General features: G+C 36.8%; 1 protein-coding gene across 1 annotated transcript in view; it reads right to left on the bottom strand.

Annotated features, from left to right (window-relative positions):
• Positions 1–1,423: 1,423 nt before the first annotated feature.
• LOC138697873 (phospholipase A1-like) overlaps positions 1,424–15,262 on the bottom strand; it is a 51,562-nt gene continuing 37,723 nt past the window's right edge. Inside the window, exons 6-10 of the mRNA XM_069823460.1 lie at positions 15,082–15,216; positions 9,875–9,985; positions 7,362–7,482; positions 4,117–4,268; positions 1,424–1,533 (exon numbers count right to left, since the gene is read on the bottom strand). Of these exons, the coding sequence (XP_069679561.1) occupies positions 1,505–1,533; positions 4,117–4,268; positions 7,362–7,482; positions 9,875–9,985; positions 15,082–15,216 (548 nt within the window). The 3' untranslated portion in view covers positions 1,424–1,504. The remainder of the gene's footprint in view (positions 1,534–4,116; positions 4,269–7,361; positions 7,483–9,874; positions 9,986–15,081; positions 15,217–15,262) is intronic.

Raw genomic sequence — 15,262 nt, 5'->3', positions numbered from 1 at the left:
CCCATATCATAACTGATTCTCCACCTTGTTTCATAGAGGGTCTTAGATTATTTTTCTTTGAGTTCCGTATTCGACTTACGCCACACATAAACCCTTCCACCTGAACTAGAAAGGTTTGTCTTGCTCTCATCAGTGAATAGAATCGCTTTTGAAAATTCAAAATACTTAATTATGTGCTCCGTAGCAAATTTTACTCTTCTTCTCCTGTTGACCTCACTAATGAATGGTTTCTTTCCCGCTACTGGGCCATGCTGGTTGTTTTCTCAATACATTTCGGGATTGCATTTTCTTCCCTAAACACTTTCAGTCTCTAAAGTCAACTTAGGTGCAGATAATTTTTAATTAGCCCTCTGTTTTTTGAGTAACCAACGTTCATCCCAATTACTAAAGATTTTTCTGGAGCTATCTCTTGGCTTGTTTTTATTGTTTTTCGTTCTTTAAAACGTTTTACAACATCCTCCACAATAGAATGCAACCTTCTTACTAACCTGGCCGTATTTAAAGTAATGTCAGTAGAAGGATTGAAAGCGGCTGCTACTAAAACCGATTAAGCTACTACGAATGGTTTCAAAATTGCAATCGACAGAGAAGTAAGTGTTGATGTGCTTGGGGTTACCTTTTACACGGACGAGGCCAGGTTTTATCTTTATGGCTGCATCAATTCACAGAACACACGATTATGGTCGTGGAATAATCCTCAAAGTTCACATGTTACATAAAGGCATTATCTGAAACAGGAGTTTGGATTGTTGGCCCTATTTTCTTTAATGAAACGAGCAGTAGTGAACATATTGCTCTGACGTTCATGCAGTTTCATTGATCAGCTTGAAGATGGAAATAAGTGAGCGTAGTTCCAGAAAGACTGCTCCACTTCACAGAAAGCTGACATAACTCTACAACTTTTGACCGAGAACGCATTATCTCTAAAAACCTATGGTCTCCACGCTCCCCAGATATGATACTACCATACTTTTATCCATAGAGAGCAGCAAATTGTGCAGGTTATCGAAATAGCCGACGACACTTTATGAACTGCAAGCTGCAATAACCGCGTAACTTATAAAGGGAGCTTATCATAACAAGAACTGCAGTTAAAAGAAAACTGGTCCAGGCCTGTATTAATAATCGTAGACATCATTTTCAAGTTTTATTAATCTGTAAGTTGAGAATATAAGTGCACGGTGACATTTTGAACACCCCGTAGAAGGAAAAACTATCTTGTAACTACTACCATAAGAAAATTATTAAGCTAGCGTCACTGGACAAATTAAAAAAAAAAATATGCTGATAAGAAAAACCAGACTAGAGCCTTTCGTTTTAGTACAAAAATAGAGTAGAGGAAGTAATTACAAGAAAGTAAAATAAGACAAAAGGATGAAGGAAAGGAGAATGAAGATAGGAAAATAAGAGCATAACAAGAATATATGAGTAGAAGAAGAATTCATTATTAAAAACAATACATTTTCTTGCATTTGAATACATTTTCTTCGTAAATTGCAGATTCCTATCTCCCAGACTTCGATGGTGCAGAAACTGTAACAAACAATATCATTTGTCAAGTTGTTTGCTCTCAGCATTATATTATATAAACAGAATAAGATGCTGAAATGATATGAAAACCACTTAAAAGCAAGTCCGTCTTTACTTGTGTTAAATTAGAATATTTATTTATACAGAGTGAACCGTAAGTAATATCATTAATTTCAGGGAGTTACTCTTTGAGATATTTCAAACAAAAACTTTCATACAGTTTTGTTCGCTTTTTGTTTCCTTTTCGAGGCAAAATTTTTTTACATGAACCATTTCATAGCGTATTTTGGGAAAGCCATTGATTTAGTTCTCAATATGCTTAGTCAATTTAAGAGAGCAGTATACTGTATTGTGACAGTAATGATTGAAAGAATTTCAATTTTGTCATTTAAATGTGCAGAAATTTGACTCGAACAAATGTAACTTTTCGTTCTGCAAAGACATTTTACAATGTTACATTTGTATATTCATGTGTATATATGTATATGTGTATATATAATATAATAGGCGTATTATTTTTTATATTGCCCATTATATTATTTTATTATATATTTCTGAAATGCCTATATGTCTTTGTATTTATATCAGAAGAAATGCCGGAACTTCAGTCACTAATTTTATTAGGCTTCGTATTCCAGCTACATGAAACCTGAAGTTAAAAGCACATTGGGTATATACAGAGAGAGGCAGCGAAAAGTTACCGCACTATGCAGGGACGTCGGGGAACAGATTGCACGCAATCCATTGCTAGACTCACCGGTAAGCTGTAGCAGCGCGGGAGGGCATTCAATTTCATTACATGCATATCGTGAAAAGCTTCTTTCAGTAACGCATGACGTTATTGGTGCATGAGAATAATACTAAATATTCCTATTGACTGACTTTTCTGACTTGTGTATGTCTCTCGCCATTGAAAATCTGGTATTTTGCTGAGCAATTTTATAGAAATCCCATAAAATGATTATTTCTTAATTTTACCATCTGGTACACAAATTCATACATAATTTTCAAATTATGATGGTACTGGTTCTTTTGGATTACGTTCAACAAACTGTATACCTTCTGGAATTGCAGTGCCTTTCAATACACTGTTTTTGTCACTTTTGTGCCTATTTTAGACAATTATGTAATGCTGTCTATATTAATAGTGAAAATATCAGTTCAGTACTCAACTGTGCCCTGTAACATTACACGCTTGAGCGTCTTAACTAAGGCATTTTACCTTTGCAATAACCTTTGCTAACCTACAGCTGGAAGCATCCCTAACCCACACTAGCTGACTACACAAAGGTTTGTTGAGTATCCAAGTTTCGAGCAGGCTACCCCGCTAGTTCCTAAATCAGCCTGTAATAGTGATATGCTATGGAATGATAGTGGAATGGAGTTCGGGAGTATTTTGTTGATTCCTAACGTGGGGAAACGGAGAACCCAAAGAAAAACCCTAACTGTCCGCCATGAGTCGTGTCACTATGGATTTTTAAATGGAAAATCCCAGGCCTTAGTGGGACTCTAAACTACCTGCTTGATAAGCCGAAAGTTCAGGCCACTCAGCACAGCAGTGTACCTTATATTCTTCTCATTAACATCAGATTATCATTGGATTATTCCGACAATCTTGTAACTACGTTTCAGGAAATTGTACGGGAGAGCAAAATAACTTCTTATTCTTTTTATACCCTAGCTAACAACATTGTTATTTATAAAATATAGAAACCTTTGAAGACTTACGAGGTGTAATCATCAGACGCACTTTCAAAATATTGTGACAGCCGAGAGTCGATCACGCGTCCCAAAGAGGGCAGAGCGCGCGTGAAAGGATCGGGCGATGCGACAAATGAAGTTGCGCGCGCATCTGCTTCCTAGGGCATGTGCTGTGGCGTAGAGAGAGTGGAAATAATGCGCCTGCGACTGAGGGGAGAAATCCAGAGAATTCGGGAGGTGCCATATTCTGGATATCCGTTGAAATTTCTAGCATCGTACTTTCCCGAAGAGACGCAAGTTAGTTAGTAGCAGTTATTGTTGTAGTCTTTGGACAGCAAGCCAGCCAGTCTTGCGTAGCAGTGAAGCCAGCTTCGAGACCGGAGTTCGACTTGAGTTGTGTCCGTAACTGTGGAGCCGGAAGTCCTGAGTTTGAGTGCAGTGGACCGCAGTTGGGGGACCTGAGTTCGAAGTTCAGCGGATTGTCTCTGAAGGTCTGGGGTTCGAGATATTGTGAACTCGAGTGACTGAGCTAGAAGAATTAGCCAAGGCAAACAAACTGTGAACTGAGAACTAACAGTTCTGTTTTGTAAATAGTGCTTTGTGAACATTAGTTAAGATTAACAGTTCATTGTTGTTCTCAATAATCCAAGTAAATTGTCATTGTCGTCTGTGGAGTGCAATAACGAATACTGTGTTACTGTGTGGGGTGGAAATCCCATTGTTGACGGAAGAGTTTAAACTAAATTATTGGAAGTGACTATTGTTGAAACAATGAAGTTACATTTTTATTTTGTATAAAAGTTACAATATACACAGATTTCAACACGGGAAAAAATTGAACTTACGAGGTTTTTTAAGTAAACCGACAGTATGCATATTACTTACTGCAGTACGGCGCTTTAGTGTTTGTGGGCACTATATAGGCCCCACTGGCTCCTGGATAGTTTATGGTTTCAATTCCCATGGGCAAACAAGTAGGAAAATCACAGCCATTAGAGTCAACAACGTAGCTTGTTCCATAACCAAATGTCAGCTGACTGGAAAAAACAAAGTGTTAAATTTGGTAGATTCATTAGTAATATTAATCCCTTTCTTGCAGTCTGTTCTGGTTTAAAAAAAATTCTTAACGTATTTTATGCTCGATCATGCCGAAATGTAGTAATTATACACCTGGTAGTAGCCCTTTAATGCACCTCATTAAAGTACACCTATTCATTATAGTTCAGTTGCTCAGCCAATGAGAAATCATCATTGTATCATTATAAAAACGCAAGTATCGATTATTCTCGGATATGCAATCGAAAGACAATTAACGAAACGTCACGGAGCTGGAATTCCAATACTGTCGCAGAAGGTTATGTTCTGTTACTATAATAATTAGCGTTAATTGTAAATAATATTCAAATAAATTCAATTTGTCATCTCGTTTTTCAATTCTAAATCAATTTCCAGGTTATATCAATACTAATGTTCATGTTATTCTCTAGATTATATCAAGGTCAATGACATTCGTTCCTCGGGAAAAATCAATACTTTCGCGTCTGCGCACATCTCACAATTTAGAAGGTCAGTTCCGCTCTGCACTTAGATAACCATAACATGAATACTTATGAATAATTTCAAGTTAGAAATATAGTCGAGCATAAAAAGTCGTATGAAACTTGCCTATAATGGTAATTAAGACGCTGGTATGAAAATTATGAAACTCGCTTGCGCTCGTTTCATAAACAAACATACTCGCGTCTTAATTACTACCATTATAGGCTCATTGCATAATGTACTATTCTTATTCGTTATTATCTGATGTAACTATATACACTTGCAACAATTATACAACTGAAAAACTCTGTACAGAAAATTTCAGAGTGAAAAGTGTGTTCAAAATTAAGTATTTTTAGGTTAAGAACCGGGAGTTGCAGAAACTTTGCTACGGCGCTACATGCATCAACTTTCAAATTGCGATTTTGTGAAATTTTTAGTCAGTCTAATTACAATGAAAACGGACTGTTCACACTGTTCACAGTTACTGACGCAAGATCTTATTTTTATTATAATTAAAAGCTTGTATTAACTTCTTTACATTCATGTTTACAAACAAAACAGGAATCAAAATACTGTACTGTACTGTTGTTCAACCTTACTGCTGGAAACTAAGTTGAGCTAAGCATCTAAGTATTACTGTAGGTGTGAATTGGGTGCAGTGGACCATTAACATGACCATTATAGTTCACCTGACCTCACATCTTGCGATTTTTTCCCTCTGTGGTGCCATGAAGGAAACAGTTTACGACATGCCAGTTGAAAACGAACGAAATCCGTCAAAACCCGAAGTTTCTAGGAAATTCTAGTTCTGAGAGAACACTAATTCCGTTACATCTAGAAATAACTATGGCTCTTTAGGAAATTCTGATCTTGACTGATACAATTAAGTTAGATCTAGAAATAAATTGATTGTTATTAGTAAAAACCCGTTGTAACCATTACAAGTAAGATGCAACGCATCCTGCAGTTGGTATAGGAGGTAACATCATAATACGCATTCCGAATATCGACCGGGTAAAGGTCAACTTCCGAAACCTCACAGGAGTCGCGCTTGAGAGAAATGACTACGACTTGTACAGAATTGGAACAAAGGAGACCTGGTTGGCGAGTTGGTATAGCGCTAGCCTTCTATGCCCAAGGTTGCGGGTTCGATCCCGGGCCAGGTCGATGGCATTTAAGTGTGCTTAAATGCGACAGGCTCATGTCAGTAGATTTACTGGCATGTAAAAGAACTCCTGCGGGACAAAATTCCGGCACATCCGGCGACGTTGATATAACCTCTGCAGTTGCGAGCGTCGTTAAATAAAACATAACATTGGAACAAAGGATGGACTTTTGAATAAACTATATTGAAGGTAGGTTCAGTGAACTTTAAGAACTGATAGTGCAGTTAATTTGATCAACACCCGATACATAACACTTTCTTTCAAATCCGAATTTGATGTATGTCCTCAAATTTCCTTGACACGAGAACAGGTGCCAGATACAGAAATGTCGCTGAGGACTGCAGCAAAGAAAGAAGTCATCGGAAGCGGACAAGGGTTCGTTCGTTGTGTTTGCATAAAAAAAAAGTTTTGAAGTGGTGCTTGTGAGTGAAGAAAAAATTCTCTGCAACTCTAAATGTCACAATAGGCTGTCTTGTCGCAACAAGTGACTTGTGAGACAAAAACTAATAATATTGAATTTCATGTTGAAGGTATACCGATAAGCTATCACAATTTGACTATAATTATGTGTGTGTATTCCGCCTTTGCTTATCAAAGGCGGAATACACACACATAATTATAGTCATAATAATATTGAGTTCTGTAACGTAATTATTCATAATTCAACAACAAAGATAGTAATGTTTAAGCATCCCATAGCGTACTTATTTGTGTAATAAAACTATTTTGTGTTTCAATAACAACGACAATAGTAATAATAATTTTCATGTGCGAGTACCAATTTCCTAGAATCTTTTTAGTAATACATTATTTCTAGATGTAATTGAATTTCTTCGAGTTTTGTCGGATTTCGCGTTTTGAAATCGTTACAACGGGTTTTTACTAATAACAATAAATTATTTCTAGATCTAACTTAATTATATTGGTCAAAACTAGAATTTCCTAAAGAGCCACAGTTATTTCTAGATGTAACTGAATTACGTAAGTGAAAACTAGAATTTCATAAGAGCTTTGTCAGAATCTGAATTTCCTAGAAACTTCAGATTTTGACGGATTTCGCGTTCTGACTATAATGCATTTAACCATGAATAGAACTTCAACCACAACACAAACAAGATGCAAGTGTTCGCTGAAAGTAGCTGTGGCACGCGCCAAATATAACGTTACGTCAATATAGTCTATGAACAGCTAACCTCATCTCCGTACGCCCTGGACCAGAATACGGTCCCTAATAATTATACTTAGTTTGGTTTTAAAAATGCCTAAATGCGTAATATGTTGGAGAAATGAAAGACATCAATTTATATTTACTAGTGCAGATAATAAGTAACAGAATCGGTCATTTTTTGTTTCCGGATGTATGTATTGGCATGCGCACACACACACAAAAGAAAAAAGAAAAAATCTTGTGCATCTTCTTACCTTACGACTCTCTTAAAAGTATCTGCTTTCACACCCCAGAATGTACAATTGGGGTTTGCAAGAGCTTCGACGTAGTAATATAACGCTTTCAAATGGTGGCAGATGAGAGAATATGGCGCATCTGTGGAAGGAAAACATAGCGAAATATTCTTTTTCGACGTTTGAAGTCTAACTTCAGCTTTTCATTGTGCTGAATTGATCATATTTGTGACGGTACATCATATTTGCGCCACTTGCGATAGCGCCATTTGCTGTAGCGCCAAAGCGTGTTTGCACTACTAAGTCATATAAATTAAAGAACATTTTTGTTTTAGGTTTGTACCAAGTTATGATGTTAGAGCACAATTTTCCAAACCACTTTCCCAAACTGCGGACTGGCACACGAAGAAATGCGTGGTGTGGTTAAATATTGTGCTCTTTTATTTCAATGTCTTAAAATACGTCATAAAACAAGTGAAATGATTTCTTTTAAATAAAGGGAGTCGTATGAGGGGCCTGTTTAAATAGGAAACCTATACTTCACAAATGCAATACGAGAAATTTTTCTTTGTCTGTATTATTGTAAGCCTATGTAATTTTTAATCTTCACTTGTTTTTTATTTTTCTTCTCTTATGGGCCTGCATGTGCATCCCATTAAGGCTGGTCCACAACAAACCGGGATCGGAAACGACAACGAGAATGAGAACAGAAATATTGTTAAAGTAAATGTATTTAAATGTGAGCATTCACAGTTAACGTTCACGTTCCAGATTCCGGGCTCCGGCAAGGTTCTCGTTAATTGTACAATGTACATTGAAGGTGGACATATGAATATATTAGTGCCGTGCAGTGTGTAAGCTACATTTACATTGAGGGGCTTAGAACAAAAAGCAGGTAAGTGACATTATTAAAAAAAATTAGGTAAGTGCGTGTTGTGGTAGCCCAAATGATGTTTCTTTGGGATAAAATCAGGTAAGTGATCACACTGTGCACTGCTGCTATATGGGCATCATTTCACCAGACTAGTGTATAATATTTCATTGCATGTTGAACTTTAACTGTAATTTCCTCAAAACTAGGTTTCCGTCACTTACCTGCTTTTTGTTCTAAGCCCCTCATTTGTTAAAAACAGAAAATTAAATGTATTGTTTTTGTACATATGTAGGCGAAACACGTCTTGCACGCATTGTGAATGACACGTCACAGAACCTCTGCGTTGTTCATCGTTCCTATCCACCTGTCCGCAGCTTGTTTCTATGAGAGAGGCGCCCAGAGAGAGGCTTACCCCCAGCCCTGGTCCTAATCTATGTCTTTATACACGTTTGTGACATTTCATCCTTCGTTCCCATGTAACAGTATTTAAAGACTATTACTTCGGTCATTGTTTCGTTGTCGGCAATACCAACTTGGGATCGTGCGTTTCCTCAGTTACTGGATTGACAAGTCTGGAAAATGGAGAGCACTCCCCAGCTGAACGAAGCTTCGAGTGAACATGATTGTGAAATTCAACTGAAAAAAGTGCTAAGCTTGCAGAATGGAGACAAAATAAGCATAATGAAAAACTGTGGTGACGAGAAAAACTATGTCCACATGCAGAACAAAATATTGAATATAGAACAGCATGCGGCTTTTAATTTTTTTCACAATAATTTCAATTATGCATTTGACCGTCAAATCTTTTATCTGTGGAGAATGTGAAGAGTTGGATACCAAAATTTCGATTGAAAAGAATACAGCAGCTCTTTACATCTTGAAAAGGAGGAAAAATTCTTCATCAACGAAAGACAAACGACTAGGATTATTACAGTATTTTTATGATGTTATGGAATTTTCTTATAATCGATGTTTAGACATAACCTAATTTGCTATTTTTGCCTGAAATACATTTTATGTAGGCGTTTTGTTTGCTTATGTGAATGTTTGTTTATTTGGTATACGTATAAGGAAGCAAAGTTTAATTCAGTGTAAGAAAGAAGAGCTAAAAATAAAACTTTCCAAGTCAAGCTTAAATAAACTTTAATTATTCTATATTCAACAAACACACAAACATTAAAAACTTAACCCGAATCTGCCTAGCGGTACCGTATGGTACCACAGGTACATATAGTACTTTCCAGTCGCTGTGTTGGCAACAATGATTATTTTTACAATTTCTCACTGTTTAGTTTACTCACTGACATTCCAGTCCTTGTTATGAAAATAATATTTTGAAGTTATTTGGCTTTGAACAAATGTTGAAGAAATTACAAAAATTCGCCACATGTCAGAAAACCAGGCAGATTAGGGTTTTAATGCTATATGAAGTTTGACTACGTAAAATTATAACCTAAAAGTTATTAATAAGATGCAATCCAGAAACGAATAATTCAAATAAAACTTCTCCTGTAAAATTTAGTTTTCTAAATTTGGGCTATTGTTTTATTTGGGACCACAAATGTTAACTTCATTACGCTTCTAAAATACAGTTACGAAGATTATAGAATCAAAATTCGTACGGGGCCCTTTAGAAATTTTATTCTGCACATAATCTTACCTTGAATTGGGGTAAACGTTCCAGACATAAAATGTTGTATCTCTCTATCGTCCATGAAATAAGCACATCCGGGCTGGTCATAACCTCCGTTTACTAGGAAGCTCACATCGTCTATTGGAATATTAAAACAAAAATATACGAGTACAGATCATTTATTTTCTAAGCAGAAGGAAGACTCATTATAGATGATAATGGATTTCATGACCAACAGCAGTATTTTCAGTCTTTTATATTTTCTATTGTCGACAGAACTCTCAAGGCCTTTGGTGTAACTGTCACCTCAGATCACATATATATATATGACCTGCTGTCACCAATGCTGAATATTGTTTTAATCTTATGAAGCGACTATGAGAACTGAAGCTCAACAAAAGAAGAAAATAGTTTCCTACTTAAGTGAATTTCAAGAGTGTGACTCCAAATCTCGCTCAATCTATGTAGCCATTTTTATGATTTATACTTATAATTATATGATGCCTCTAGAGTCATAACTCAACTCATAGTATCCAAAAATATTCTTTAATAATTCATAAAGTTACATAAAACAAAATATTTTACTAAAAAAACAGTCATTGATATTTATGATATTATAAAAGTTGGCATATTTGAAATAATTACTGCAAAATGATAATTAGTGACATGTTTTTGCTTAATTGCCAAAAACAATTTTTTGGGATATTGTGAGTTATGATTCTAGAGGACTCGTATGATTATTTTTAGACCTCTATCATTATATTTTAAGCTTATTTTACTCCAAAACAACGCCAATCCTTGTTTAAAAGTTTGTGTTATTGTGCATGTCACTTGAAAACTCACTCAGTCCGTAGAGTAGTGAATAAAAAAAACTAGCTCAGTCTTTAAAAAAAAATGAACTGAACGCGTTTGAGATCACACTCTTCAATTGGGAAAATCCTCGGAAAACCCAACCAGATAATAGGTTCAAGAGGGATGCGAATCTCCTCACAAGCTTAGCCTGGGAGTATGAGTCCAATATTCGTTACTTCGAAACTATACCGGTGGATTATTTTATTATTATTATTGTTATTATTATTATTATTATTATTATCTCTCTATCATTACTAGTAGGAATAGGAGAAATACAGACGTGGACAAATTATAGACTGAATTAATTATAGTCCACACCTGTGGAGTAACGGTTAGCACATCTAGCCGCGAAACCAGGTGGCCCGGGTTCGATTCCCGGTCGGGGCAAGTTACCTGGTTGAGGTTTTTTCTGGGGTTTTCCCTCAACCCAATATGAGTACATGCAGTCATCAACGAGTTTTAGCCGAGTAAGGACGTGTGCTGAAGGAGCGGAGTCTGAACAGCGTATAGAGGCATTGACCTACGAACGAGTGATAGAGCGGAAGGTACATTAGAAAATGGAAAAAGTGCTACAACGAGAAGTGATAAAGAAGGGGAGAAATGAAGCTAGGAATGGAGGACTACAAATGCAGAACAGTACAGGAAACTCGAATAATCAAGTGGATATAACATCAGGAAGCTTGACGTGCAGAATAAATAACATCTGTGCGAAGATTGATTATCTGGTACGGGATAATGAGCAAATGAAAGAGAAAATAAAATATTATGAAGATAAGCAAAGAAAGAAGAATTTAATATTCTTCGGGGTGGAAGAAGAGGGTCATGAATATGGAATGGATACATATGAGACTGTATGCAACGTGTGCGATAAGATTTTTGGTATCGATGTGAGAGTGGGCCACATTGAATAGACTTATAGAATGGGGAAAGGAAGATTTAGACCTATTTTAATTTCTTTCGTAAGCATGAGAACAAGAGACATTATCTTAAGGAATTTAAGAAAATTAAGAATGACGAAAATAAGGGTTGAAAAAGACGTAAACTATGAAACAAGAAGAAGACGCAAAGCGCTGATACCGTTCATGATAGCTGCTAGAAATAAGGGAAATTTTGCTAAGATATATGAAGATAAACTGAAAGTCAACGGGAGATACTATGACCTGGAGTTTTGTGAGAAGAATATAAATCATCCGGAATTTGGATTAAATAACGTGGTAGAGAAACATCAGAGGCAGACTGACAAACACGCGCAGCGGGAATCGAAAGCAGGAGTAGAGAAGGAAATCAAGCGAACAGTTCAACTGGCTTCGGAAGAAAACATTGGAGCTAATGTAGAATACGAGAAGCATGCGGCGAAAAATGATGAATCAGGAGTCGAAGCAAGAAGACGTCACACGCAGAAAGAAGACATTGAACCAGGGAGCAAAAAACGGATCACCAAGCTAACAGACAGGAAGAAGTACACTTCTATGAAGAGTGGCATAAAGGCTACAGCAGCAAAGAAATGTGCGAATGAGAAGATAAAGAAAGGTTTAAGTTGTGTAATGATGAATGAGTCTAGTGAAGAAGAGGGAGCTACTGATGGTTATGAATCGTTTGAGCGGATAATAGAGGTAAGAAGAAGGAAAGAGAAGGAGAGGAGTCCAGGGTTGGGAATAATAGGAGAATCATCGAAGGGGAATATGGAGAGTATAAGGAAAGGAGTCTTTGCGAGTGCAGATAAAAGGGGAAGTTACGAAAGGGACTGCGGGGAAGAGAAGAAAGAAGTCGAGTATATAACTGACAACGAGTGCGCAGAGGGTCAAAGATCAACAATCGTGGAGATGTTTGAGAGAGAACTAAATAAGATACGCGAGAAAGTAGACGAAACTTATATAAAATGCAGCGAGTTATGTGATATTTAAGGACAACTGTCAACGAGAGCGCAGAGGGTCAAGTTCAGAAATCGTGGAGGTTTTGGAGAGGGAACTAAAAAAAAAAAAAAAAGATGTGCGAGAAAATAGGTGAAACCATATAAAAATTCAGCGAGTCATGTGATAGTAAAGAAACAAGGAAGTGCAAACTAAGACGTGTGAAGTGTAAAAGTGAATCAGAGGAAAGATCTGCTTAGTCTGAGGCATAGATAAATTGAAAATCAATGATAAAGTGTACGTTCTCGAATACTGTGGAAAGAATTGTGACAAACCAGAGTTTCGGACCGAAATCTAGCAAAGCCAGGTGAATCAAGGCGCATTGAAACGGAGGTCCAATGGACGCGAAAATATGCGTACGTCAAGGCAGCACGCTAGGAAGAATGGAAAAATGCATACGACACAAAACTTCAATATCAATGAAACGAGAGATGGACAATGACGATACCTGACGTCTACTTCGAGTACGAAACAGCTGACCAGAATAAACCAAGGAGGAAAACATAACGTGAGGCAGATATAAAACACTGCGGACGAAGGATTAGGGAAACAACTGGTAGTGTCTGAGGTCAGGAGCATAGACAAGACTAATGGAGGAAATGCAAGAGAAGACATGAGAAGAACGAGTGTAGGAATGAAGCGACTACCAGATATTAGTGATTGTGAGTACTGAATAGATAGGGCGTTGGAGAGGTTATAGCGAAGAAGAAGAGTGCTAAAAAGTGAGTGCAGAAAAGTTAGGGGTGGCAAAAGTGTAAGAAAAGGAGCAGAGAAGAAAGTATTAGTGTAAGAAGATAGGGTAAGAGTGTAATAAGATAAACTATCAAACAATGAATACAATGATATCTGAACAAATGTGAAGTAGAATGAGAGAGAAATTGGAAGTGTAATTTAAGTGAATTAGATATTTGATGTTTTTCAATGTTTTGGATTGGGAGTAGTAGCAGGGGTACTATAACTGTAGGAGTATTATCGAAATAAATATATGGATAGGGGTAATAAAATAGGAAATTTAGGAATGGAAGGGAAACAGTCTAGGTAGGAGGGAGAGAATAGAAGAGGATAGAGGGGGAAGGACCTATAGCAATTCAGTCATAATAGAACATTAGAAAGCAATAAAGAAATTCTCGGCAAAGAATACCTTAATAGAAAAGAGTTATATGTATTAAAGGGATGGTGGATCGAAAAACAGAAATGTGAAGGTCCACCATAACTGTGAATTGTAAAGTTGAATGACAAATAAATATCAATATCAATATCAATATGAGTACATGCTGGGTAACTTTCGGTGCTGGACCCCGGACTCGTTTCACCGGCATTATCACCTTCATCTCATTCAGACGCTAAATAACCTAAGATGTTGACAAAGCGTCGTAAAATAAACTACTAAAATAAATAAAAAAATAAATTATATATGCAACAAAGCTGTATTTATCGGCAGAAATAATAAACAAAATGTATTTTGCACAGAAATAATTAATAGAAAATTGAGTCTAGAGGTTACTAATATTTTGTGAACATTCCCTTTTTCTTTATTAAGATGTTGATTTTGTCAGGGATGTTGTAAACCAAAGTTTGACACTTTCTTTGAATATCAGCATCATTTAGCCAGATATCAGACAGTGCTTAAATGGGTCCATGTTTTGTTGTAAGCCTCTTTTTGTTCACTTTCTTCTTCAATATAGATCACAGATTTTCCATTTCGTTCATGTCCGGTCTTCTTGCAGGCCATGGGAGAACAGACAGAGAATATCGTCTGCTCTGCATTATATAATTAAAACCAACACAGCCAGACAAAATATACTTAACTACTGGAAAAATATACCGGAAGATGTAAACGATCATACTGTATTTACAACAATAGAGACTCTGTGAATTGTACTGATAGTTGATTTGACGAATTATAGGCCTATTATGTTTCCAAGGAAAACGTTTTAGTCTAATAATTTGTCCAAGTCTGTAGCAGTAGTAGGGGATAGGAATAGTAGTAGGTAGGGAGAGTAGGAGGAGTTGGAGAGGTAGTAGAAGTTCGAGTGTTAGAGGAATAAGAGTGGTAGGAGTAGTTGTAGTCGTAGTGGGGGTAATAGGGGAGTAGAAGTAGGAGCAGGAACATGAGCAGCAGCAGCAGGAGTAGGAGGAGGACTAGTAGTAGGGGAAGAGGAGTAATATTGTCGTCGTCAGATAACGATTGAAGTGGTAAGTTTCAAGCTATAAATTCGGTGTATTTAGTACGATTGCCTACAAGGAAGCAGAAAGTTATTTCTCGTCAATAAAGACTAGGTTCTATGTTCCTATCTTGTTTGTACGTCATTTTGTGAATATCGCAACCACCACTACTCACCACGGACTTTGTTAGCTCCGAGAAGAAGAGGAAGAGAAAGAAGAGATGGAAGAGGTAGAAGAAGAAGAAGAAGAAGAAGAAGAAGAAGGGAAAGAGAAATGAAAGTACGACGTTCTGTATTTTATACTTACAATCATCGCGGTATGTTCCTAATCCCCAGACGTAATGTTTATTCGTTTGTATAGCTTCCACAAATTCTGCATCCCCTTTGCAAAGACGAATTGCACAGTCAAAATCGTTAAACATCGGTCCCGCTGGGTCAATACCTAAAAGTAGAAATGAGGACACTGGAACATTCCATTGATGTAGTCG

This window comes from Periplaneta americana, chromosome 1, assembly GCF_040183065.1.
Source record: "Periplaneta americana isolate PAMFEO1 chromosome 1, P.americana_PAMFEO1_priV1, whole genome shotgun sequence".
Classification (NCBI taxonomy): Eukaryota; Metazoa; Arthropoda; class Insecta; order Blattodea; family Blattidae; genus Periplaneta; species Periplaneta americana.
The sequence above is the reverse complement of the archived record's forward strand: the minus strand, read 5'-3'. Positions and strand labels throughout refer to the sequence as shown.